This window comes from Vespa velutina, chromosome 15, assembly GCF_912470025.1.
Source record: "Vespa velutina chromosome 15, iVesVel2.1, whole genome shotgun sequence".
NCBI classification, from domain to species: domain Eukaryota; kingdom Metazoa; phylum Arthropoda; class Insecta; order Hymenoptera; family Vespidae; genus Vespa; species Vespa velutina.
In genome coordinates, this window is record NC_062202.1 from 4656331 (window position 1) to 4683244 (window position 26914).

Here is a 26914-nt window from a genome sequence, read left to right on the forward strand (position 1 = left end):
AAATTTGTTATATATATATATATATATAAAAAAACTGAAACAGAGCTTCGATCTTTTTGAACTAATTTACTTGATAGAATATTATATATGTACATATATATTAAAAGTTGTGATTAATAGAATGTTGAATTTTTACAGAACTTAAAAAATGGTTAGAGGAACTGTCATAATCGCTGTAACAAAATCGCAGGTAGCGTGCATTATATTTATAAATCAAATATATTATATTACTTTTTTTTTTTCATTCTCAAAGCTTGTAAATAGAAACTATACCAGAAATGACAGAAAGTAACTCGCACGTTAATATTTGTTTCCAGATAGTACTTTCACTCTCCTAAGATTACATACATTGAATAGTCATTGCGCATATTAAAAATTTGTTTTACTAAAAATTAAACATTATTCTCAAATGAAGGCATTTCATTTCTAACTTAAATTACAAATTTTTTTCGTAGCTGAAGAAATGATTTTTTACAATTTTAGTTAATCTTTTGTATCTTACAACTTGCGTTCTATATACCTTATATTTAATATTAAATGACAGGCTCATGAGATCAAGTTGTCAAATTTGAAATTGCTTAGAACTAAAAAAAAAAAAAAAAAGAAAAAAAAAATGAAAAACCGCTTGGAGTTTAATCGACAAAATAGACTAAATTTCATAGTACACATAATAATTATCTAACTTACGACACTCCAAACTGAAAGTACATTGGTAGTAGAAATTATAATTCTTTAATTCTGAAATAATCAATTTAAATTGATACTTACGCCTAAAAGAAAATAAATGTAATTAGTCAAATTATATATATATATATATATCAACACACACACATACACACACACACACACACACACACACACACACCAGAGCAGCAAAGATACAGATGTCATAGGTACGTAGCAGATACACACACACATACAACATACATACACGTGTGTTGTATATATATATATATAATTTGATTTGTCTTACTCTTGATATGCTCAAATATTTTGGTAAAATTAATATTACAATTTTACATAGCTAAAGCAAGTAACAGTTATATAAATTTAGATGTACGACGTTTATCTAAGTAAAGATAACAAATTGTTCAGTCAAAGTATAATTAGTCAATAATATTGACAATAACAAGTAATGACTATTATGAGATGTAAATGACAAAGCCCTATTTATACTAATTTTTGATATCGATGAGAAGTCACATAACAACATAATTTGTCGAATAATAATATATCGTAATTTCTGTAGAAAAATATTTTCATTCTTACTTGATTTTTAACAAGCAAGAGTTATTACTTTTTCTATTACTATGAATGATAGCATGCATCTTTTTTGATATCAATACAGAGATGAAGATGATATTTTCCTAAAATTATTATAAAATGCTAAGGGCGCAACTACAATATTTTGTGAAATAGAAAACATCTTAAAAATCATAATTGTGCAATTAACACAATCGTTTAATGAACTATGCACATTCAAAGTTAATAGCAATAGTTCTATTTAAAAAAATTTCACATATGATGAATGTACGAACTGTACTTTGCGTAACATGCAAAATTGAAAAGTTTGTTAAAGTTGAGAAAAAAAAAAAAAAAAAAAAAAAAAAACGATTCCATACGTTAGATTGAAAAACTTTTGTTTTTATTCCTGATGATACTATCTGACAAAGGAATAATTAGAATTTATTTTACATAGCCAAAAACAGATATTGCATTTCGATCTTCTCTGTATTGGTATAGCAGTAACTACTATTGCACCTTCTTTAATAGCTTTAATTTGATAGTGACAAATGACACTTATCTCTCTTAAAACCAATATATGACATATGTGTTACGTTGCTGATGCATATATCTGACGTTCATTCTTTTTTTCTTTGTTCATAGATTTTTCAAGACTGATTAACAGAAGTCACAATATCAGATCCAAAAAAAAAAAAAAAAAAAAAAAAAAGAAAAAGAAAAAGAAAGGACAATAGATCTGTTAATCGTAATATCTCCGATATTTTAACTTAATCTATAAAAATAAAATTTTACAAAAAAACTTCTCTTCGAATTTTCACTTTGTATACTCTCACTTAAATTATAAAGATTATTTCGAACTAAACGAATTATTGGTTTTTTGTACGACGCTCGTCCATAATGTTTTCTAGTTTTCTGACAACAGTCGTTGACTTTTTTATCGGAGAGGGTCCCTCTACCATTTCTACATCAGTAGTATCGTCTGACAAAAGTCGTTTCCCGACGCTTTTTTTTGCACTCACAGAAATCATCATTTTATTAATAGCTTCTAAGTCCTAAAAGAAAAAATTGGGGGGAAAAAAAAAAGAAAAAAAAAAGAAAGGAAGAAAGAAAGAAAGAAAGAAAAAAAAAAAGAAATACAAGACATTATAAGTTATTTCATACTTATGAAGATTATACTTATAATGGTATATTAAAAACATACCTTAGCCGGACTGCGACTAAAACAATAGCTTAATTGTGGCGCGGGTGATGCACTGATTGCTTTTGGATCAAGCGTACGTGTCGAAATACTGTCTGTAACACGTCTTACTGGAGAATTAGCACGAACTTTACTTTTGGGTAATGGGCTTAGAGTAAGAGTTTGAGTACTTCCACGTGCCAATCCTAATTTATTTGCAACTTCCTTAACTTGCGGCACATATACTGTATTATAGAATTTAATTAGATCTCCACGTCTTTCTGTTCCAAAATCTTGCGATGTTCCTGCCATATTTGTTGGTGTCGGAGGTGCCACATTAGCTTCCTCATCGGTTGGAACTTCATTACTTCCTGATGCTTCAATATTTGATCTTATTTCTTGGGGTCCCTTACAAATAAGTACTGACCTATATATGTGAGACTCTGCTTGCGGTTGTAAACGATAACATCGCATAATTTCGGTAAAAGAATTTTTCTCCATTTTAACTAATTTACATATCACATAAACTGCACACATAAGAATTTGATCGAGGTGCCGATCTCTCATTAACTCTGTGCGCTCCTTTATCGAATATTCAAAGATTGTCCATATTTTTTTCTGTAAATCTACATCTGTAATATCTAAGGAATTACAGAGATCCTGCATACGTACACATGCGAGATTATAGAATTTTCTAAAGAATAACGCAACAGAGCCGGTCTTTTTTGGTTTTCCAACTTCCCTAGTAGCTGGTGTGATTTGTGATAAATTAGTTGTTGTCTGTGAAGTAGATGTCCTTGGCACCGTAAGTTGATCAGGTAATGCTAGAAGTATTCGAGAATTACCATCAAATACGACTTTAGAAGAAACACGTAAAACACTCTGGCCACTAGTTCTGGTATCAGGAAATAAACGTTTTTTAGCTACGCCAGATGCCGTTATTGGCGATTGAAATCTGAAATATTTAGAATTATTTAAAATACATGTATTTGGTATATCAAGTGGGCAGTAACAACAAGAATATAAATAAAAACCTCTCAGATGCGGAAGAAATTGGACTTTGTTGTATATCATGGTGGTGTCCACGATCCAAAGCAATTCTTCTTAGCACTGGTTGCCCCGCAGTATTTGGATCAACTGTTTCTAACGTACCAGGTAGAGAAACATCTTCGCAACTAGGTACTTCACCAATGGTAGATTCAATGGCCTGCCATAATGGACTATTTTTTTGCCAAGCTAGGGCTTCTAATATTCTTTCTTCTATTTGACTTAAATGCTTTACAACATCGCGTGGTAATTGTTCTTCTGCTCGTACTATGATTTCTATAACTTTATAGAAATAGTAAGCTTCTAAGTCCAAGGCCTTCAATATCCATGGAAAGACCTTATCGTTACTTTTATATGAGTAAATAACTATTTCTAAGCAGCAAGCAAATAAACATCGTATAAATCTTTCGTTCATAAGTAAATTCTGAAATAAATATGTAAAATATCTTTTTATACATACAATCATGGTTTATATCTCTCTAGAAATATATTTTAGACTTACCGTAATATCATAATTAGGCTTTTTACGTTTTTCATCATTAAGAATCATCTCTAAAAATTTATAGAAGAGAGTTTGTCCTAAATAAAGACGTTTCCTTCCAAAATCTAGAGTCGAACTTTCACTAGTATCTGAACTTTTGGTGTAATTGGCACAAAATAATTCACCTATCTCTTTTACTTTCGTTGTTACAAATGTTCTGACATCTTGGGTGCAATTATTGAATATTTGTAATAAATTCGTGCTTGGTGAAGATTGACCAGCTAGCATGGCCTGAAGACGGATTACACTTTGAGTAGCAGTAAAGACTGGAGTTACATTTGATACATCCTTTGGTTTGAGATATTTGCGACCTGTTAATGGAGTTGGGGGAGCTAGATGTTGTATTTGCTGTAAAGATAAAAATATATTTATACAATTATAGTGTATAATACTTAATTATAATTTTAATGAAATTACCATGAACTTACCCCTGCATAATGATCTCGCTTTGATTGAAATTGATCGTGAACATCGCTATTGCTACTACTCTGTGCAGGTGAACCAATATTATCACCAGCATCTTGACCTGTAAATAGATTCCTTTGTTTAAATATTTCTGTATCTTAACATATTTATAAAATATAGACAATGGTATGTTTAAATTAATTTGCTTGGCCATTTTCATAATTTAAGAAAACGATGATAAAGCGATTATAATAAAGTGTCTAATTTAAAAAGGTAAGTCTACAACTATGCGATTAACTACTCTATATATACTCTCTCTCTCTCTCTCTCTATATATATATATATATATATATATATATATATGTATATATATATATATATATATATATATATATATATATATATGTATATATATATGTATATACGTGTATATTACGTATATAAGTTTGCAACAGTAATAAAAAATATAGTATTAGCAACATACCATAATTTGTTCCCAATTGAACGTCAGAAATAATAAAAAAAAGTTATAAACCTACCTTTTACAGGCATAGGTTTTGCAAATTTAGTACGACAAATAATATCTCCTCCAACTATTTCCAAGCTTGATATTCCGCCTAGCCTCACTCGCCTCCACTCTGCTGCAAACCACAGCCAAGGCAAAGCAGACACAAATTGGTTAACAGCAAGAAATGAAAATTATTGAAAGATAAGATAAAAACAGAGAGCTAATGACAATCTCTTTAGATTGAATGTAATAGTAAAAAACAAAGAAATGTATAGATTTTAAATGATATTCAATGAAACAAAAAAAGATGAATTAAGTAATACAGATGTGTATGCGCGTTGTTTAACAAAATAACATCTACTATAAGTTTAAATAGAAAATGTGAAACGTGTTAGCATGCTTTAAATACTACAGTATGAGCTGCAAAAGCATTGTAATTGGAAAAAAAAAGAAAAAAAGAAAAAAAGAAAAAAAGAAAAAAAGAAAAAAAAAAGAAAAAAAGAAAAGGAAAAAAAAACAAAAATTAATAACAACAAAAGAGAACAGTAAGTACATGCAAAAGCTTAATTATTTATGCCATATATAAATATATGTGTTAAAATGAAATATTTAATAAGCATTCAATAAAATTGAAGAAATTTTACCTAGAAATATTCTTTCATCAAAGTCTCCAACACTCAACACATGTTGCTCATATGCTTTATTGACAGCTTTACTATTGCCATCAAAATTCAAAGCTTCTAAAATGCCAGAAAAATTTGATTGATCTCCACGAAGAATTCTCTCATTAAATAATTTATTAACATGATTCTTCAAGTGATATTCTTTGATACATTTAGCTTCAACAGAAACAGCTTCATGACGCTCACATAACAAATTAATGATGCAATTTGGATTTTGCGGTGGCACATAATTTTCATCATTGAAATTTGATGGCAAACCTGTAAGAAGATGCATATATTAATATATTCATCGAATTTAGTTTAAAATACTATAAATAAGACTTCATCTTACCAGGAAAATTAGGATTTAGAAGATCTTTTCTATTTGCCATCAAAGCATTGGCATATATAAGATCGCAACAAGCCAAAAGTAAATGATAGGAATTAACTAAATCATCAGAAATATCAGGGAATGCTCCTTTTATACAAATAAATAATGTCCAACAAAATTCAAAAACTCTAGACGGTGTACAAGGATACGTTTTATTTCTTCTTGATCTAGATGGTCTTGAAATGTCATCAGATGGATCTTTAAATATATCCGTAAAAATTGGTTGATACTTTTTAAAAATCACCATAGAAACTGAAAAGTTCCCTTCAAGTTTCTCAATTTTTTCTCTAAAATCTTGAGGCATGTTAGCCATGTCTGCCCAAGATTTGCTTTTTGTAAAGAACTGTATTAATGGTAGATTGCATAATTGTAGAAGCCGAGTTAAAGATACACAATTTCCTTCTACATTACTACCTGTTCTTCCAACCATAGGTGTAGAAGATTTTCTGCATGCCACATATAAAGCACATCCTATCCAATGAAGCTGATCGCCCTGAAAATATGACAATTATTAAATATATATAGTTACCATTTATTTTAAATTTACTTACATGACATAGATAGCTTAAATAATATTGATTTTGTTGTGTAAATCCTTGATATTCGTGTAAAAATATTTAATAGAAATAAAATAACATATATGATGAGAAACAGATTATTATCAGCTTTGAAACAATTTGAAATTTAATTATAAGAAGATTTATTTGGTCATATGTTTGGAAGATAGAAGAAATATATTTTGTTTACTTTTTATTAAGAATAAATCTCTTCTTTAATTAGATTAATGTTAAAATCACCTCTAACGTATAATTTTGTCGAATAGTTTCGTAAGATCTCCAAGCTTCCGAAGCAGCAGTTGCATCCATATTTAATTTCTGACATAAATCTTGATGTCTACTATAAGTTGAATCCTCCATATCTTCCGACTCTCCCATTTTGCACGGAGAATATTATGAACAATTACTTTAAAATAATATGGACAAATTAAACACAAGTATCGGTTATCTGCGCCATACGAGAATGGCTCTACTAAAGCTGTTCCTTGGCGGGAAACTACACGAGCGCCGCCATATTTGCCATGTTGGCGGGAAACGTAGAGAGGCAATTAGGAGAAAAAAATTCTCAAGGATGGTCTATACACTTACGTAGCTTATACTAAATAATCTCAAGATACAAAAAATAACTAGAATCTAATATTAATCCATTTTCACTTTCTTTTTCCTTCCATTACATCGATTATTGATTGAATGAGAAAGAAAGATTTTCCTCAAGCTCACGAACAGAACACATTTATCTCTTCATGCGTGTGTGCGTAACTTGTAAGATGGAAACAACGAATTGGAAGATTAATATATTTATATATGTGTAATATTATTAACGCATGCGCTTCTTCTTATGTACTTCTTCTATCTTGAGAACAAACATAGTTATATGTTTATATAAATCAGAAGAATAATATTTATTGTAAAATTAAGTTTATTAGAATCATCTTTAGTATTTTACGAGTTTTTTTTATCGATATCATTTTGATTAATTACAAATGCTAAGAGAGCTAATCAAAAGTCTCTGATAGATTTCTAGGCCATAACGCGGTAAAACTTTAAAATAATTTTACTTTATCAGTCTTTCCTGTTCGACCAATCAGCGCGCTTGTTTTATAAGATAGGTTATTTTGCAATAACCTACTGTTTCCTGGTTCCAACGGACGGAAATTTTTGCCGGGAAAAGATTGAGTTATGTACGTAGATTGAATCTAGTGTTTATAACCTATTCCAAGTATTTATATTTTAATATTACTCTAATGAAAGATTTCTTCGTTGTTTAAGTGCTACTTATAATTCGAAGACAGGAATTACATAATGTCAAGCCCTTTAGGCCCACCTCGTTCCAACCGATCAGCAAGCAATGATAGCGGTTCTGTTAGAGGTTTCGTAACGAATACAATTAAAATTTATATTATTTTATAAAATATAGTTTTTCAATCGCACGTTTGTTCTCTCTGAAATGTTTAAAATATTAATTTAATAAGAAATGACTGAACTTTAGCGTTATCATTTTACTGTATGTCCTCTCTTTTGAAAAAAAAAGAAAAAAAAAGAAAAGAAAAGAAAAATACATAATAAAAATTCCAAATTCCACAGGAACTCCACAGAAAAGGCCTAGCAACAATACAGTAGAAACTCCACTACGATGGGGAAGTCGTCGCATTCAAGAGACGATCGCTGGATCATCAGAAGGTGGTTCTCAAATACCTGCATCTTCTCCAAATGCAGCACAACAAACGAGCCCACTTGCTCCAGGAATGAGCGAAATAGATTTATCATCTCCATTGAATTATGGTACACCTAGTTCTTTAGGATCTATTCGTACTCCACGAAGTAGCGTAAGAGGAACGCCCATTCGGCAAAGAACAGATATCAGAACGGACAAGCATATGCGCCAAGTTAATTTATCTGAACCGGTAAATTAATAAATATGTACTTTGCAATTATTATTTAAATATTAACAATGAATGAAACGATATTGTTGTTTTCTATTTAGATACCTGAGGAACCAAATATTCCAGGTACATCAGAAAGTGAAAATGCAGGTCCACAATTGGTAATATGGGGTACAAATGTGGTAGTAAATCGTTGTAAAGAACAATTCAAACGTTTCGTGCTACGCTTTATCGATCCAGAGGCTGAAAATGATGAGTTACCAGAAAACATGAACTTAACAGAGCCATTATATTTACAAAAGCTCGAAGAAATTCATACGTTAGAAGAACCATATTTGAATATAAATTGTGCGCATTTGGAGATTTTTGATGAACAATTATATCGGCAATTAATATGCTATCCACAAGAAGTCATACCTACTATGGATATGGCGGCCAATGAAATGTTCTTCGAGAAATATCCAGCAGCAGTTTTAGAACACCAGATACAAGTACGGCCGTTTAACGTTAGTAGAACTAAAAGTATGCGCCTGCTCAATCCAGAAGATATAGATCAATTAATTACTGTTTCTGGTATGGTAATAAGAACATCTAATATCATGCCAGAGATGAGAGAGGCATTCTTTGAATGCATTATATGTGGATTCTCAACTTTAGTAGAAATGGACAGAGGTCGTATAGTCGAGCCTACAGCTTGTACAAAATGTAACAATAATTATTGTTTTACATTGATACACAATCGCAGCCACTTTTCTGACAAGCAAATGATTAAATTACAAGAATCGCCAGATGATATGCCTGCCGGACATACTCCTCATACTGTTATCATTTTTGCACATAATGATTTAGTTGATGCCGTTTCTCCTGGCGATAGAGTATATGTTACAGGAATATATCGTGCTCAGCCATTACGCGTTAATCCAAGACAGTCCAATGTCCGTGCCGTTTATAAGACACACATTGATGTTGTTCATTTTAGGAAACATGATTCAAAAAGATTGTACGATCAGCAAGAAGGTAAAGATCACGCATTTCCACCTGAGAGAGTAGAACTTTTAGAATTATTATCGCAAAAGGAAGATGTTTATGAGAGATTAGCCAGGCATATAGCACCGAGTATTTATGAAAATGAAGATGTGAAAAAAGGTATATTGCTTCAACTTTTTGGCGGTACAAAGAAAGGTGAAGGTATCATCAGAAGGAAACATTTTCGTTCGGAAATAAATATATTACTCTGCGGTGATCCTGGTACCAGCAAATCACAATTATTACAATTTGTTTTCAACTTGGTGCCACGTTCACAATACAGCAGCGGTAAAGGTTCTAGTGCTGTTGGTTTAACAGCTTATGTAACTAAGGATCCAGAAACTAGACAGTTAGTATTACAAACTGGAGCTCTGGTATTGGCAGATAATGGGATATGTTGCATAGATGAATTTGATAAAATGAACGATAGTACACGTTCTATTTTGCACGAAGTTATGGAACAGCAGACCTTAAGCATCGCCAAAGCAGGCATTATTTGTCAATTAAACGCAAGAACAAGTATTTTAGCTGCTGCAAATCCGTGTGGATCACAATGGAATAAAAATAAAACTGTGAATATATTTATATATCCATATATAATACTTATCATATAATATATAATATATAATAATGGACTTTTTACTTTCAGGTCATAGAGAATGTGATGTTACCTCATACGTTAATGTCCCGTTTCGATTTGATCTTTCTTATGTTAGATCCTCAAAGTGAAGTTTTTGATAGAAAATTAGCACGCCATTTGGTATCCCTTTATTATAAAACAGAATTAGAGGATGAAGATGAAATCATAGATATGAGCATACTTCGTGATTACATAGCATTTGCTAAGGAACACATTCATCCAACTCTCAACGAGGAGAGCCAACAGAGATTGATTCAAGCTTATGTTGATATGAGGAGAGTAGGTAGTGGTCGTGGACAAATTACTGCTTATCCGAGACAATTAGAATCTTTAATACGATTATCCGAAGCTCATGCGAAAATGCGATTTAGCAATGTTGTAGAAATAGAAGATGTAGAAGAAGCCTGGAGGTTAGGATTAAAGATTAATAAATTCATTATGTTGGAAATATTATACTAATAATGATTATTAAATAAACTTTTGTATTTAAAATAGATTACATCGGGAAGCTTTAAAGCAATCAGCTATCGATCCTTTAAGCGGTAAAATTGATATCGGTATCTTGACTACCGGAATTTCTTCAGCAGCCAGAAAACGAAAATTCGAATTAATCGAGGCTTTGAAAAAATTAATTCAATCGAAAAGTAAAACATCTATGCTTAATTATCAGAAAATTTTTACTGAACTGAGAGGGGCGTCAGACGTGGTAAGTATATTTCATAGATTTCTCTTTATCATATTTATACGACATTTTATATGACATATGTCTTACTTATCAATTTTTAGTTGGTGACACGTGAGATGTTTGAAGACGCTTTGAAAGATTTACAGGATGACGGGGTTTTAATTGTTGTTGGCAAAAATGCTATTCGTATATGTTAACATTTTTCTAAGATTCCTTTATAATATGATATATTCTTCTAATAAACATTTTTTTTTTTATAATTTTTTTCGCCTTTTTTCTTTTCTTTCTTCTTCTTTTTTTTTTTTTTTTTTTTTTTTTTTTTTTAACATGCAGTTCAACTTTCGCTTATTTTAGACCTTAGACTTTAGATTATAATTCTAAAATAAACGTTACAAGTAAGAATGGAAAGAAGCAGAACATTTTCAATTAAAGCTTTACGTTTCCATTCAGGTATGTAGTTTTGAAAAATTTTTGGATATTGTACGGATTTGCAGTACCTGAAACAGTACCTGAAACTTTACCTTGTACAGTACCTGAAAACATTATAGGAAAAATTATCATTCTAGGTATAGCTCTTTTTTTTCCCCGTGAAACTAACAATATAGAAGAATATTTATTAAATATTAATCGTTAAACAAGTTTAATCGATTTATTTATCAATTGTAATTCGAAAGTTAGCAAAAATTTGAACGAACTTCGTATTAAATTTTACAAAAATCATTTGAGAATAGTCTTTTTGGTGTTTTACTTGTCACGTTAAAGGTACATTTAAATTTGTGAAAGTTTGAGGGAAACGTTTGTCAGTTAGAGAAATTTTAATCCTCTTGAAAGGTTTTTGAAAGATTGTAAATCAACTTGTCAGGTAAAATTTTTCTTAAAACTAATCATTTTCTTTTTCAAGGACATCCCTTACATTTCTCCGTGGACTTTTCACTCATAGAATATACACCTTTGTGTGTAATATCTAGAAATTTTTCTGCTGTTTAAGATAGCTTTAAATGAAATTTAAAAACTATCTGAAAAAAACTAAGTCTGAAAAAAATCATATATTCTTTTAAGTGCGCGTATTATTAATAAGTCATTGGTTGATAAGTCAATAAGTTAGAAAAAGTATGTAGTTACGAAATAACGTTTATGTGTATATTCAACGAAGTAAAAAAAAAAACTTTGTACACTGAGGGTATGCCAGGTGTACAATAATATCTCGAAAATCTAGGAACAAAGGAAAAATAGGTAAAGCACCCCGTGGCGCAGGCAATTTCCAGCAAAGGATCATTGTTCGTATTTTTGGAGACCGTACAATGTACGAAGAAAATAAAATGTATGTACGCGAGAAGCGTTTCTTATTTTTCTAAAAATCCTGATAAAAATATTAATGAATTAGAAACTTTAAACGTGCTGATAAATTTTATTTACCATACACATTATTATTATTATTATTATTATCATTACGGATTAACAGAAAAAATATTATCAATGGATACAAATATTATAAAAGATTTCGTAGTTTCATGTAAAAGTCTTGTATTCGTGTTTCTTCAAAAATTCAACACGTGCAAAATTGAGAAAGAAAGAACTGGCCGTTGCAGAATTTACAAAGTTTATCGAAAATCCCTTCCCTTTTTTCAGCATTCGTGCTATGTCAATAGGAACAATGAGGTACATCGATAATACGGTGAAACGGCCTAGCAACAGGGATTTTTCAAAATTCTGTAAATCCGTTTCAAGTATTATCTAGAAAACTAACGGAACATAATTCTCGTTCCCGTATAGAAAATAGCAAGAGAAAATTTTAATATTTCTTTATCTACAAAAAGGTAAATTCTATATCGTTAAATTTAAATGGTCTAATAATTAATGAAAATCTTTAATCTAGTCGATGATTCAAATATTTTTGTTCTTGACATCAAGCTTAAAGTAGACATTTTAATCGTAGATCTTTTGTAACGCAGACTTACAATGAGCTAAATGTGTTAAGGAATTCCAACCCCCGTCTTGCGAGATATGGAATCTGTTGGAAAAGTGGGATCATCTTATCATTTTATTATCCGACCGATCTACTGCTCGTTCCAATTTACTTTTGTTTTTATCTTGGGAAGTCAACGTTCCAACGTTACGATATATTTATGTATGTATATTATAAATTTATTATTCTCTCACATATACATATTCTTAATACTTATTTATTTTTACACTCGTCTACTTACAGATTTTCTTTAAGACTTTTCCCTTTAAGAAATTTCAGTTAGATTTTTGTCAAGAGAATTACTCTCTGTAAATCACCTGAATTGAGAATTTAGCAAAATCATGTTAAAAAAAAAAAAAGTAAAAAATAATTGTTTTGCAAAAAACAAACAATAAAATTGATATACGTTCTTGACTCTTAGGGCTTAAACGTAAAAGTGATGCTGTTGAAACGAAACGACCTGTAGAGAGATCTATATATATACACGCGGCGCCCACGTTTCATGCGCGGGCGTCGCGACGGAGGCGTCGTACTACGTAGTTTTGCACTTGCGGTGACCTTGGGAGCACCCACGTATCAGGGAGAGAAAGAGGGGGTAAGGATATTCGTTCATCGACGTTCCCATTCCCTTTTGCCCCTCCTTTACCCTATCATTGAGATACGCGACGACGTACAACGCACGTACCTAACACACACACACACACACACATACACTTTCTTTCTTTCTTTCTTTCTTTTCTCTTCTTACTTTACAAGATATTACTGTGTTCGATATAATATATAAATATATATATACGTTCCTCTAATTGGTATTTTGATGATATTAAGTAGATGAATCTTTTACCATGATTTTTAATAGCATTTGGTTATAACATTACCAATCTCCCTTTATTCCTTAGGAACATAATTATCGTACAATATGAAAATGCTCGTTTAATTGTGAAAGAACAAAAACAAGATTTTCTTATCTGATAATATTTCTTTTTCAATCTCTATTTATACATACACACACACACGTATATATATATATATAATATAATATATTTTTCTCGATTGTTACAAACGGTATATACAAAGAAAAAATATATCTTGTTAGAATAGTACTATGTTATCTTAAACCAAATTATTAGAACGTTATCTTATCTTTTACAGATACTTTAACTAGTTAATTTTTTCGATAAGATGTATCGGAAGTAAGAATTTTATAAGAATTTATATAAAAATTTTTCTTCTGAAGATGTTGAAACTTAAGAGCAATTATATAAGAATATTTGTCAGAAAAGAGTCACAGGATTTAGAATGAATATTCTCTTTTAGAAAAATTTTTATCTCCCTATCGAGAGAACAAGAGGGTGAGAGAGTGAGAGAGAGAGAGAGAGAGAGAGAGAGAGAAGGAGGGCGGGAGGGAGGGAGAGAGAGAGAGGGAGAGAGAGCTATAGAGAGAGAGAGAGAAGTGAGTGTACGTCTGATTACGTTTATTGATGCAGCTTCGTGAGAGCTCTCTGCGTTTCTGTGCATAGAGATGAGAATACATACACATACATATACATACACATAGGTTTATATCGTCGGCGTACGGAAGTTCACCACCTGTATCCGATGTCGCGTGCGCGCGCGTGCTCACCCACGCGCACCTAGTGGTTGGTAGCAAGTAATAAGGGGTGGAGAGGAATATGGAGAAGGGCTGACGCGATAGATAGAAAGCAGGGAAAGAATGTGTTTCACACGGCTCGATCGTTAAAGCGGTACACAGTACCACCCCACCACGTGGCCGTGACACATGTACAAGTCCATTCATAAAATTATACGTCTTACTATTAGAATCATTTTTTCTAACTTCGATTCGTTGATTAAGTTGAATAAGAGATCGTAGAAAGGAAAGAAGTTCTAATACAGATACGAGTCATATTATAATGTTCGAAATTGATGATAAAAAGGAATTTTAAGAATTTTTACATTATATATATATATATACATATATATAACGTACACATATGTATATATATATATATATATATATATATATATGTATGTATATTGAATATATATACATATATATATGTATATATATCGAAGCCAATATTTAATAAAATTTACTTAATGTATTCATTCGGATGGGTAGACTTGTAAGAATGTGAATTATCGAATTGACTTTGGACGAAGTTAGGCCGTTTTAAGGAAAAACCGCAGCATTCCACGAGAAGCAAATAAAAGTATAACGTCCGAGGCCGCATTGAGCGACGCTTCCATTCATGATATCCTGACGCAAGCGCTCTATCGTAAAGCCGCATGGCGAATGGCGATGTGAAAGGGGTTAGAGGGGTGACTTGCATCTCCGACGTAATCGAGAGAATTGTAAATTAAATTCCTACTCTCGAGCGTCCACGTAAAACGATACATTTCAATGTCTTTATGAAATTTTACAGATCTTGAAACAAATCAAAGGATCATGGACGTGGATTGATAAGTATTGGGGAACGATTAAAAAATAAAACAAAAATATATTTGTGCTTAATGAGCGAAGATTCGGCAGATAGAAGAATAAGTATTGACGCTTTTCATAAAATTTCATAGAAAAGAGATTTTTTGATATTCTGACCGATACGTTATATGTTTATATATCTATCATTGGATATCAATTTGATCGTATTTATTAGAATGGAGAAAGAACGACAAGTGTGATTTTATCGAAATACGACGAAGGGTTCATGGGATGAGAGCAGAAAAAAATATCAGTTCGTGGAATCCTTCTCAAGGTCAATACATAAGGGTTAGCGAGCAAGCGATGCGTCCATGGGATAAAAATAAAACAGTTCGTACATGGAAAAGATATCGTCAGTCCGAATTGCAAAAGAAAAGTCAATTGAATATAACCATATATATTAAATAAGAAATCTCGTGGCAGGTCAATTGAGAAATGTTACATACATAATGCAAATTGTTGGACTCATTTAACATTGTCAATGTGATGATAAATAGAAAGAGAAAGAGAAAGAGTAAAAGAAGTATAGAAAGAAAGAGTCAAAGAGATTTCGAGGAATTCGATGGCCTGACAGTGGCGAACATAGCACAATGGGGGTGTGGATTAGGTATACGCATATATAGAGAAGGGAGAGAGACAAAGAGGGCGAGAAAGAAGGGGATGCGCTTGCGCGACTCCGATTGGTTGAACGGGAATCGAGTAGTGGGGGACGCGGGTCTTCAAGCTCGGTTAAAACTACTGTAGTAGACGAATTCGACTTTAGTGCGGACGGAAAGCTCGAGAGGTGCAAGATCTTCTTGTATTTTGTGAAATACACGTGTAGGAAAGGAAACAAGTAGCAAAATTGAGAAAAAGATCAGTATTCTTGTTGCCGCCAAAAACGCAAGGCCTCTTTTTTTCTCCACAATTGCTATCTTAGATTGTGTTAAGAGAAACGCGTTCGCACTATATGTATATATGTAAATATCTGTTTATAAGTACGATAACATATATACAAGATCATCGGTGTCGTCAACATCAAATGTTTATGCTGCTGAAGTTAGACGGTGCTCGACATCAGGACGAAACGGTTAGTGTGTTATGAAGTCTTCTATAAATCTATAAGGTATTTATATAAAAAAAAAAAAAAAAAAAAAAAAGAAAAAAAAATAGAAATATCATATCAATAAATATAGAAATATCAATTCTTCTATCGATATAATATCATTTAAAAATGTTCATTGTTTTACAAATTTATTTCGAAGCTATACAATGATATACGGTAATTTTATGAAAGTCCTTGTTAAACGTATGGCAGCTGATTCGATAGAAATTTAATAAAGAGAGAGAGAGAGAGAGAGAGTGAGTGAGAAAATAATTTTCAGCTTTTATCGCAAACGTAGTTTTTTGTGTCCTAAGATATATTCATCGAATTATATTGAAATTCGAATAATTGTAAGAAATTTAAAAGCCATTCGTCAACGCACGATGTTACATCAAATAATTCACGAAAATTACCAACTTCATCATTGTTGTTTCTGTAACATTATGTTCGCTTAAAAAAAACAAAAATCGAAAACGAATAGAGTCAAGTACCTACATATGTTTTACGTACAGATAAGATGTTAAAATGCGATCCTTAAATTATTCGATATCGAAACGATTCTTTCTCGTTGAAATTTGAATTTGTTTTCTTTATACCTTTAAAGGACACTATCTTAATATTTTGATATTTGATCTTGTCGAACAACAAATAGGTTTTCATGTTAACCAATTGTTTCTTCAAACAAAATTCGAACTTTTTCTTGGAAAGTTCTTTGGAGTTGGAAACATTCCAAAATCATTCAAACGAACTTGCCGAGAAGATTAAAGGAAATGGATATATAGATGATACAAAATTAAAGGATTAATGTGTAAATTTTCAAAATGTACAAGTATAATAATTTTTATGTATAATCTACGATATAAAAATTTCTCTGCAAAAAGAAGTTTTAGCTACTCGGTATCGTAAAATTCCGTTAGTTTTTATCTTTTTATCTCTCTCTCTCCCTCACCCTCTTTTCCTCCCCCCTTCTTTTTCCTTCGGGTTTTCTTTTCACGAATTCACATAGAAAATGTACCTTTGTACGAACGGGTCGACGATGGTTACTTTCAATGGTGGTAGTGGTACATAGGCGCACGTGCGCCACAAGGTTCGCGCGCGTGGGCGTTCTCTCCCTCTCTCCTTCCCTCTCTCTTCCTTCCTTCCTCCCCCTCCCCCCCTCTCTCTCTCTCTCTCTCTCTTTTTGCGCGTAAATGCGAGGAACCAAGTGGTTCATGCGCGCTCGCATGCCTTCAAAACCACCCACCGCCACCACCGACCCTCTGCGTAGGTATCGGACCTTTTACTTTCTCCTCCTTTCTGACCCTCGAGAGGAAAAGCAGGTCTGACCTTGGTCGCCATGGCGATTTCAAGGATACCACCCTCGAAGTGCCACGAAGTATCCGGAAAATGAATAATTCTTTTTTCTTCTTTTTTCTTCCAACTTACACTCCTCTTCGCTGCTCTGCTTTCTTTTTTTTTTAATTTTTCATGAAAAATCGCATTGCTATTTCTTTTTCTTACTTCTTCTTACTTTTTCTTTCGGTCGCTTTTATCGGAATTATTAAAACGAGAGAGAGAGAGAGAGAGAGAGAGAGAAATTACTTGGATGAATCATGAAAAGTGAAATTTATTATTGTCTATAACGGATCACATGTAAAGTAATTAATTAATATTTTATAATCCTCGTTCGATTTTAAATTGATTAATAATAAATGATAAATATAATAATTCGCCGATTCGATCTAATTAAAAGTAGAAGGAAAATATTCTTTGATAATGAATCTTCGATAAGTCGACCAATTCGACAATTGATGTTTTGCAGCGATCGGTCTAATTGGTAAGATCTACAAGATCAAGGTCCAGAAAGATATATTTCTATTTGTATCATTCATATCGGCTTGTTTTATTTTCATTCAATGAGGGGGGAAAGGGAAAATTTCGTTTCGTTCTAAATCCTATCAGTTTATATGGGTTGTTATTATTGTAAGGAAATCAGAAGTAATATTTTCAAACAAATTGGATCGTTGAAAATTGATGTAATTGTTATTTTATTCGTGTAAAAGACTAAACATCTTTTCCGAATATATACCAATCTCGGGATAGATTCGAGCAGCTGAGGGACGAGAAAGGGACCACGGAGTCTTTCGTTCGCGAAAGGGATATATATGTATCTACGCCGATTTCCCGTGGTTATTGATTTCCGTGGGGTCCCATGAGTGGAAGCGGGACCCTATTTCTCGATCCCAAGAGCAGAAGGGTATTCTGCTTCCTTGTTGCACGAGTAGATACACAGACAGTGGCCTTGAACCAGCTGCGTATAGCTGTCCCGATTTCAAAACTGGAACAAACAGTATCCATGTGATATCAAGATATATCTTTTCAAATGTTGACGTTTCTATATTTTACTCTTAATTGAGTATTCTTTTGTTTACTTATTTTCTTATCGGATAAACAATGAATTAATGCATTTGTCATATGGTCCTGAGGAAACAATAATGAATTCTTTCCTTTGAATGCGTTAAAAGAAAAATGGAAATAAAAAATCACAATACTGCCTCTCTGATGTTTCAGATCTGAGGAAAGCAACGAGAAAAAGAATTATTGCAGATTTATTAATCTATCAAGATGAAACGTAGTCAGAATTACAATCGTGGCATGAACTTTTTCGGAAGATATCAACGGGATCAACAACAACAACGACGACGACAACAGCAACAGCAACACCAACGACAACATCAACGACAACAGCAACACCAACGACAACAGCAACCACAACAACGACAACAGCTACAGCAACAACAGCAGCAACAACAGCAGCAGCAGCAGCAACAACAGCAGCAACAGCAACAACCGCTACCACAGCAACAACTACTATCACAGCAACAACTACAGCAGCAGCAAGCACAACAAATACAACAACAATCGCAGGAACGCAACGTTGACATGAATGCATTATGTCTGGTATATAAGAAACTTTAAACGCATTAAGAAAAAGTTAACTAATCTTTTAGCTGATTTTTTAAAGAAAGAAAAGACAACAAATGATAGCTCATTATTATTCTAAAATTGCCAACCAAACGATTTTTTAACATTTTTAAACATAACATTTCTTTTTCCTTTTTATAATACAAACTATTTATGTTAGTTTCAGTCCGGTTCGGAAAGTCCAGCAGGTACATCATCAGGAAGTAGTTCAACTTCTCAAGGCTACAACAGCCAATCACCGGATGATTTAAACGTCGATTCGTTGATTAGTAGCCTTTTACAGGTTGTAAATGGTGATAATTATAACGTCAGTCCTATCTCTAACAACGTTAGTTTTCCTGTATCAAGAGACCTCACAAATAGATGTAGAGACTGCCCAGATGGGTCCTGCGAATCATGCTTGATAGGACGTCAATCGGTAAGGGGAAACTCCTCTTACTTAGAACTATGTCTGTCGCTTAGCAACGTTTTGGTGGAAGTGGTGCGTTGGAACAATTTTTTTTTTTTATTTTTTTTTAAATTTTCCTTATCAAAAAATACCAATTATACGGAATAGTTCATGAATTCTTTTGCAAAGAATTATTTACAAGTCAATTGATGATTCATACTTTTATATACAGTCTGTCTTTCATACTTGTATGTGTGGCATGTAACATATCATCAGGGAAGTGCGTTTACAAAGTCGATTGGAAAATATCGCCGATAGATGGCATGCCGATATACATGAGTTTAAGAAAGATAGCCTATCGCTAGGGGCGGTTCTGAAATTGGTAGTTAAGACATTTCGTAACTAGATGATATTTTGAAGTCTCTGATCGATCATTGACTTTGCTCAATGAAGATCATAGAAATCTGTAGAAGCAACTAAAATCTTTAAGAAAAAAGTAATATAATGAATGACATGTATTAAACAAAATAATACTTGAATATACGTGTTCGTATATAGAATAGAATAGATGTGAATAACGATTCTTTGAAAGAAAATTATCAAATTATACTATATGCCTGCATTACTTATTGTTAGCATATTCATAATGAAATAACGAATAACGATTTTTTGTGCAGGATCACTTGGACTTTAATTCGATATCAGAACGGAACACAATCCAAAATGTACAAGAAACTTCGAATTTAGCGCTGATGCCCGTGCCACATTTTCAAAGAAGGCCAGTAGTCCATTGCGAAATTCATGCAGCTCACAAATTTTACTGTCAAACTTGTAGTCAATCCTATTGCGGAGAATGTGGTGTCTATCACAATGGACACGTGACGATAAATGTGGCGGAAGCGATGGAAAGTGCCACAGCGGAAGTTAATCGAATAATGAACGAAGCCCGAGGTGGAATTAATACTATGAGACAAGATTTGAACTCATGTCAGGTATGTGCAATCTATAATAAAAATTATAGTTATGAATTGTTTTAATTCCTAACATTGAATTATTAACGAAAAATGACTCGAATCGAATTTGATTAGAACTTTATTATTTTCATTGTAATAGATGGCTGCTGAGCTGCTAGAACGAAAAGCGAGACAGGCAACAGCTGACGTGATACAATGCGTAAAAAAAATAACAAGTGCTTTAGAGGCACGTGAAAGGGAATTGTTACAAAGAATCGAAGAGGCAAAATTATTAAAATTCTCGGCATTGAAAGCGAGAGACGATGGACTCCGGGTTGGAATAATCCAATTGACGAAAACCATGAAGAAACTTAGCACAGCGGTTGATACCTATACAATGGGCAATAATCCAAGAGAATTGATAATCAGCAAGGATATGGCGGCATCAGAGGTATTAAAAAATAATTTAGAAAATAACCAACATATATAATAATTAGAAACCGATATTATAATGTATAAAATAATATAAAGATGTTGTGCCCACGAAAATCATTACGTAGGAACGTGAGATTCGAGGATAGGTTGTGAGGATCTTAGCAACGATAAAGAGATACTCTAATTCGGAAATAGAGAAGTTTTATAGATAGATTTATTAATATTTTTATGAAAACTACATAATGCTCGTGATTTATCTTTCTCTCTCTCTCTCTCTCTCTCATCATTCACTTGGGAATTCTTTGCGTGATGTTTCACGTTGGAGTTGAACGATGTTTATATAGCGACACGTGTTGGTTACAATTCGAAGTCAAAGTAATCTTTAAAATGCTGTTCGTCAGAAATGCCCTGCACGAGATCACATGCGATACACCTTATGTATCTGATATCTTTGTTCAATTTGATGATTTGCGGCACAACAAAGATAATATTGTAGCATATTATTAATCATAGATTTTATCATTCCTTCAGATGCATAAAGTTCGTCAGATTCGACACAATTTACCCCCCGCACAAGAACCCTGGATAACATTCACTGGATCATCATCTAACACGATTCAGAGCCTTATAAACCTGGGCTCGATCGTAGTGAACAATCCAGGTCACATAGGTGATCGGCGATCTTTGAAAGGCCGTGGAAATTTACAAATGTTACCACCATCATCACCGTTTCCTCGATCGCCTTCAAACTCTATAGTTCCTATAGCACGAGGAAGGCCAATACCAATGAATGATTATCCTGTGACAGTTTGGTTTGGATCAAATACTCCTAACCGCCCACCGCAAATAATTGCAAATAATGGCGATCCTAGAGATAGTCTCTGCAGACCTTGGGGTGTTACATGCGACAAGGAGGGAAACATAATCCTAGCTGATAGATCTAATAATCGTATACAAATTTATCGATTGGACGGTACCTTAGTCAGAAGATTTGGTACATACGGTACTGGTCCTGGACAATTTGATCGACCTGCTGGTGTAGCAGTCGATGCACGTCGACGTATCGTTGTTACTGATAAAGATAATCATCGTGTCCAGGTACCATAAATTTTATCGTACAATAATATCAAAGTACAGTATGTTAACTATACTGTATTTACATATAGAGAAGATCTCTAAAACTCAAACACATATGCACGCTCGCATGCTCACTTCACTATTCTAGATCGTAACGATGGAAGGTCACTATATAACGAGCTTTGGCGAGAGAGGAAGTCTCTGCGGTCAATTTAACTACCCATGGGGTGTGGCAGTAAATTCCGATTGTCTAATAGTTATTTCCGATTCAAGAAATCATCGTCTGCAAATGTTCAGTCCAGAAGGTGTTTTTCTTCGTAAATTTGGACATGAAACGAATCCTAGCATGTGGAAATACTTCGACTCGCCTCGTGGAATAGCTTTCAATCCGGAAGGCAACGTTGTCTGTACGGATTTCAACAATCATCGAATTCTTATCATCGATATTGACTTCATGAACTCTCGCATTCTCAATTGTGAAAACATCAGAGGTCAAAAACCATTCCTCAGACCACAAGGCATGGCCATAGATGATGACGGTAACATCATTATTTCTGATTCAAGAAATAACAGAATACAGGTATTTAATTCTTCTGGAGCCTATAAATTTACAATTGGCAATTTCGGTACAGGATTAGGTGAAGTAGACAGACCATCTGGTGTTGCATTATGTCCAGATGGTAGAATCGCAGTCGTAGATTTCGGTAACAATCGGGCCATGTTGTATTAAAATGAATTTTGATGAAACACGAGTATCAAACACAAAGTGTAGATATTCTTACGTATATTCCTCTCTTTCTCTATATATATATACACACATATACATATATTAGATATATATATCATAAATATCCAAAAGAGGATACAAAAGGACCGCGTTTTTGTTCATTCGCGAGACATTAGAAGCAATATTTTCGTACTAATTGTATATAATATGATACGGGAATACATGGATGTTCCTTCCTCACTTTCGGTGCCAAGATACGAGTACAAAAAAAATAGAGAGAAAAAAAAACTAATCTTCGGTTTCAGAGTGTTCGAAAAATATGCTATTAGCCGGTTTATTATGCTTCCTATATACATATATATATATATATATATATATATATATATATATATATATACACACACAAACACATACACAAACAGATATATATATATATATATACATATATACATATATATATATATATATATATATTGTTTTAAAGCGTGCACAATCGGGTCTTAGAACTCCGATCAAATATATTAAAAAGATATGAAAATATCACAAAATATGTCGAAGAATGATAAAATATTCAAAACAATAAGTTCTTCTTAAGCCTTCTTATGATAAAAAAGAGAATAACATAAAGAAATAATCGTTATTATTTTGCGTGTTTTCTTTTTGTTCTCCTTCTTTTTTTTTTTTTTTTTACATTTTTTACTATAAAAGTCATTCGATTCCAATTATTTACTTATTGAAGAAAGCTGATTGTTTCATATGTTTCGGATATTTTCGTTATTTTTTAATTCGTATTTTAAACAAATTAAATTTTTACGTAATCGTAGGTAATAAGAATCGAATTTTTATTTGCCTACTTTTATAGCAAAAAAAGCACATATTTTAACTGGAAAACGACACATAAACGATATGTTGCTTATCTTTTTATATTATCATAAAAAGGGTTAAGGAAACTTTTATTGTTTTGAATATTTTGTTCTTCTTTTACATCATAAAGATTATCATAAGAGAAGGTTGGAGAAGTTATCGATAGATATTTAGATGCAAGAGAAGGATAACAAAAATTTTACATGAGATAATGATTATTGTTTGTTTTCAATGTAGTCGTATAACGATGAGACGTCCTTTATTTATAGAACAATTACGAACATACAATGCATTTGAAATAATGCGTTGTGCAATATGTGTTTAATGACGACCTTCAAGGAAGAATGTTTCATTTAAATATTTTTGTATGTTACTTCATAATTCAAATAACATTTTTCTATTGATATTTTCTAAATATTTGGGATAAGAGTAATAAGTAGATGTATGATCTCTCGATCTTATTTTATAGATATTTCCGAATTAAATGACTTCTTTTCATTTCGCATATCGTAAGTTATATATTTGCAAAAATATTTTTTATTATTTGCTTAAATCAATGATGCGCATTGTGAACTATGAAAAATAATTTAAATAGGAAATTGTGATGAAATAAAATCGAGAGATTGTATATCTAGTTATTACTCTTATCCTCAAATATTTACAAAATAGAAGATTTTATTTCGATCGTTCACAATTTCTTGCTACCTTCATTTCGTAAAATTTATAGTAGTGACACGATTAACAAAAATTAATCTCCTACATATCAAGCACATTTTGCTGTACTTTATGCGATTTGTCAACAATTTGTGTTAATTCACTTATGCATGCACGATCTTTTAAAGATCGAAACTCTTAGAGTCGAAATTTTTTATTGATTATTAACATCATACCGGACAATGAGAAAAAGAAACTGCGTCTGTCGTAAGTATATAATTAATAATCTTTGTTGAAAGAAAAAGAAACTAGAAAGAAAAGAAAAAAGGACAAAATATATATAATAGGCCTCTGAAATAGTATTAACACTTGCTTTAATTTGTAACCATCAAAGATCAAGTCATCGATTATATTTCACACCAGCATAAGACTGAAGTAAGACTGATTTAAGAAAAAAAAAAAAAAAAAAAAAAAAAAAAAAAAGAGAAAAAAAAAGAAAAAAAATAAAATAAAACAAAAATAAAAAAAAATAAATAAAAAAATGAAAGAAAATAATAAAAAAAAAAAAAAGTAAAAATGAGAAAGAAAAGTCCGGTATTCTTCTGTTGATATGTTGTATAACATACGTTGTGTGAAATTAGAAATAACATAGAACGAAAAAAAAAGATAAAAAGCAAGATGAAATTAGAAAAAGAAGAAAAAAGGGGGGTGGAAAAAAGATTATCACATTATCTCGTTTGCTTATATATTATTTCGATATTTCCTTTTTTTTAATTAGCATTACGTATATGAGTAATTATATTATTTGTGTAATTGTTTTATGTTTAATCCATTTGCATTATATTCTTAAATACACAACGGACTTCATAAATTAAGGACGCTCAACTAAGTTGACCCGTTTCATTATGCATAGACAAGTTTCTTATTACTTTTTGTAAAAAAAAAAAAAAAAAAAAAGAAAAAACGTTTAACCAATCATATTACATTTGAGCAAAATCATAATCTTTTCAAGCAATCATAATCTGTTCTAGTGCATGTTTCGTTATTTTTCTTTTTTTTTTTTATTATAATAAAAATTATATTTATGCGCTATGCTAAAACCGCTACAGTATTAAAAAAAAAAAAAAATGTTGTGTATGTATCTTATCATTGATTTTAATATTTCTTTACTTGTGATCGTTATATGTAACGTTTATATTCCTTTTTAATTTATTGAGAATTTGTGATATATTATTTATAAGAATATTTTCTTTTTCTTTTGTTATATAAAGAAACGATTTTTTGCACAAAAAATTTTTGCAGGTCTTAAGAAAAAAGAAAGACTTTAAAATGTACTTTGAACTATGTGATATTTCTAAAATCAAGTGAAAAAAAATTTTTAATTGCTGACACGAAATTTTAAAAGTTTTGTTTAATACTTTCATTGTTAATTAATTTTTGAAATGTCACTTTTAAATTCAAGTACCGAAAACGGTGCACGTTACAGTAAATTCATACGGTTCAAACTTTTGGCAGTATCAGCGTCAACCGACGATGCTAAATCTGCTGATAAAACAATGGAATCGTATTTTATTTGAGACCGATTCGCATTTTTTTTTCTCAACAGATGCGCAGTGTCATCGATCGATGCCGATACGGTCAAAAAACCCGAACCGTGTGAATATTTAGAGTTTAATGAATGTATACAAATTTTCTATTTTTTTCTATAAAACGTGCAATATAACAAAAAAATAAGTTTATTCCGCATTGGAAAAAAAAAAGGCAGGAATCAAGAGAAAAATGACAATTCTTCAATATTTCGGTTTATTTTCATTTTATTGGGATTATTATTTTTATTAAGTCCATTATAATTTTCCTTACTAAACATGTATTCTTTACAATTAATTTTTGTATCAAATATATCTTTGTGTATTAATTATCTTTTTTTTAATAAATTATCTGTATGATCATTATAATTTTCCTTTTTGCTTATATGTTGCTTTTCTTTTTATTCTTTTCCGCAATAATGCAAACATTTAATCACCCAATTGCAAAATAAATTTGTGCAATTAAAGAAAGCTGAATTGTGCAATCCTGACACCTCCTCATTATGCCGTAGGTGTATCATTATCGGTATACGGCTTAAAGTGTTGTAAACATTATCATAAAGCATGCATTAGTGATACCAACAATTGTTCCCTTGCACTTTCCCTGTCGCAGAGAAAAATAATACCTTATATGAAAATGAGATTCAGTGTGCAAGGAATGCATTGAAATGAAATTTCTGTTTGAACGTTTATTCCGAAAGTGAGACAGAAAAAAAATACTTCCATGCACGACCCGACACAGTTTCATTTTTACTCGATTTTATTACTTGCGCCTGACGATTATTCATAATAAAATAAGAAATCTCATTGTACGAATTTTTCGAAATCCAGTAATAAATATAAAAGATATGTGATCAAAAGTCACTTAGGAGACTCTAAAGAATAAATAAGATAAATCCGATAACACGGGGCACTTATTAAGCGCTTTTTATTTCTCTTTGTACTATCGCTTTTAAACATATATATC

General features: G+C 31.8%; 3 protein-coding genes across 10 annotated transcripts; 2 read left to right on the forward strand and 1 right to left on the reverse strand.

Annotated features, from left to right (window-relative positions):
• Nucleotides 1-51: 51 nt before the first annotated feature.
• LOC124954527 (retinoblastoma-like protein 2) lies at nt 52-7117 on the reverse strand. 4 transcript variants are annotated; one of them, XM_047507590.1, is made up of 10 exons: nt 6774-7117; nt 6528-6571; nt 5938-6469; nt 5568-5864; nt 4955-5056; nt 4439-4536; nt 3972-4358; nt 3457-3893; nt 2447-3377; nt 52-2297 (listed from the first exon to the last, which is right to left on the reverse strand). In XM_047507590.1, the coding sequence occupies exons 1-10, from the start codon at nt 6856-6858 to the stop codon at nt 2112-2114; spliced, it is 3099 nt and encodes a 1032-aa protein (XP_047363546.1). In that variant the 5' UTR covers nt 6859-7117; the 3' UTR covers nt 52-2111. The 4 variants fall into 4 exon arrangements, with proteins under 4 accessions (XP_047363546.1, XP_047363545.1, XP_047363544.1 ...); XM_047507589.1 differs by lacking the exon at nt 6528-6571 and having other exon boundaries at nt 4955-5053; nt 6774-7116; XM_047507588.1 differs by lacking the exon at nt 6528-6571 and having other exon boundaries at nt 6774-7116.
• Nucleotides 7118-7639: 522 nt separating this feature from the next.
• Nucleotides 7640-11029, forward strand: LOC124954519 (DNA replication licensing factor MCM4). The gene is made up of 7 exons (XM_047507572.1): nt 7640-7714; nt 7803-7902; nt 8118-8437; nt 8518-10014; nt 10092-10492; nt 10578-10788; nt 10869-11029. Exons 2-7 carry the CDS (start codon nt 7836-7838, stop codon nt 10962-10964), a joined length of 2592 nt encoding a protein of 863 aa, XP_047363528.1. The 5' UTR covers nt 7640-7714; nt 7803-7835; the 3' UTR covers nt 10965-11029.
• Nucleotides 11030-12735: 1706 nt separating this feature from the next.
• Nucleotides 12736-25373, forward strand: LOC124954520 (E3 ubiquitin-protein ligase TRIM71). Of its 5 annotated transcripts, none has more exons than XM_047507577.1 (9): nt 12736-12895; nt 13155-13328; nt 15160-16320; nt 18850-19239; nt 19424-19681; nt 20329-20643; nt 20765-21055; nt 21571-22137; nt 22265-25373. In XM_047507577.1, exons 4-9 carry the CDS (start codon nt 18904-18906, stop codon nt 22844-22846), a joined length of 2349 nt encoding a protein of 782 aa, XP_047363533.1. In that variant the 5' UTR covers nt 12736-12895; nt 13155-13328; nt 15160-16320; nt 18850-18903; the 3' UTR covers nt 22847-25373. The 5 variants fall into 5 exon arrangements, with proteins under 5 accessions (XP_047363533.1, XP_047363530.1, XP_047363529.1 ...); XM_047507574.1 differs by having other exon boundaries at nt 12740-12895; nt 15160-16284; nt 19424-19744; XM_047507573.1 differs by having other exon boundaries at nt 12746-12895; nt 19424-19744.
• The last annotated feature ends 1541 nt before the right edge of the window (nt 25374-26914 follow it).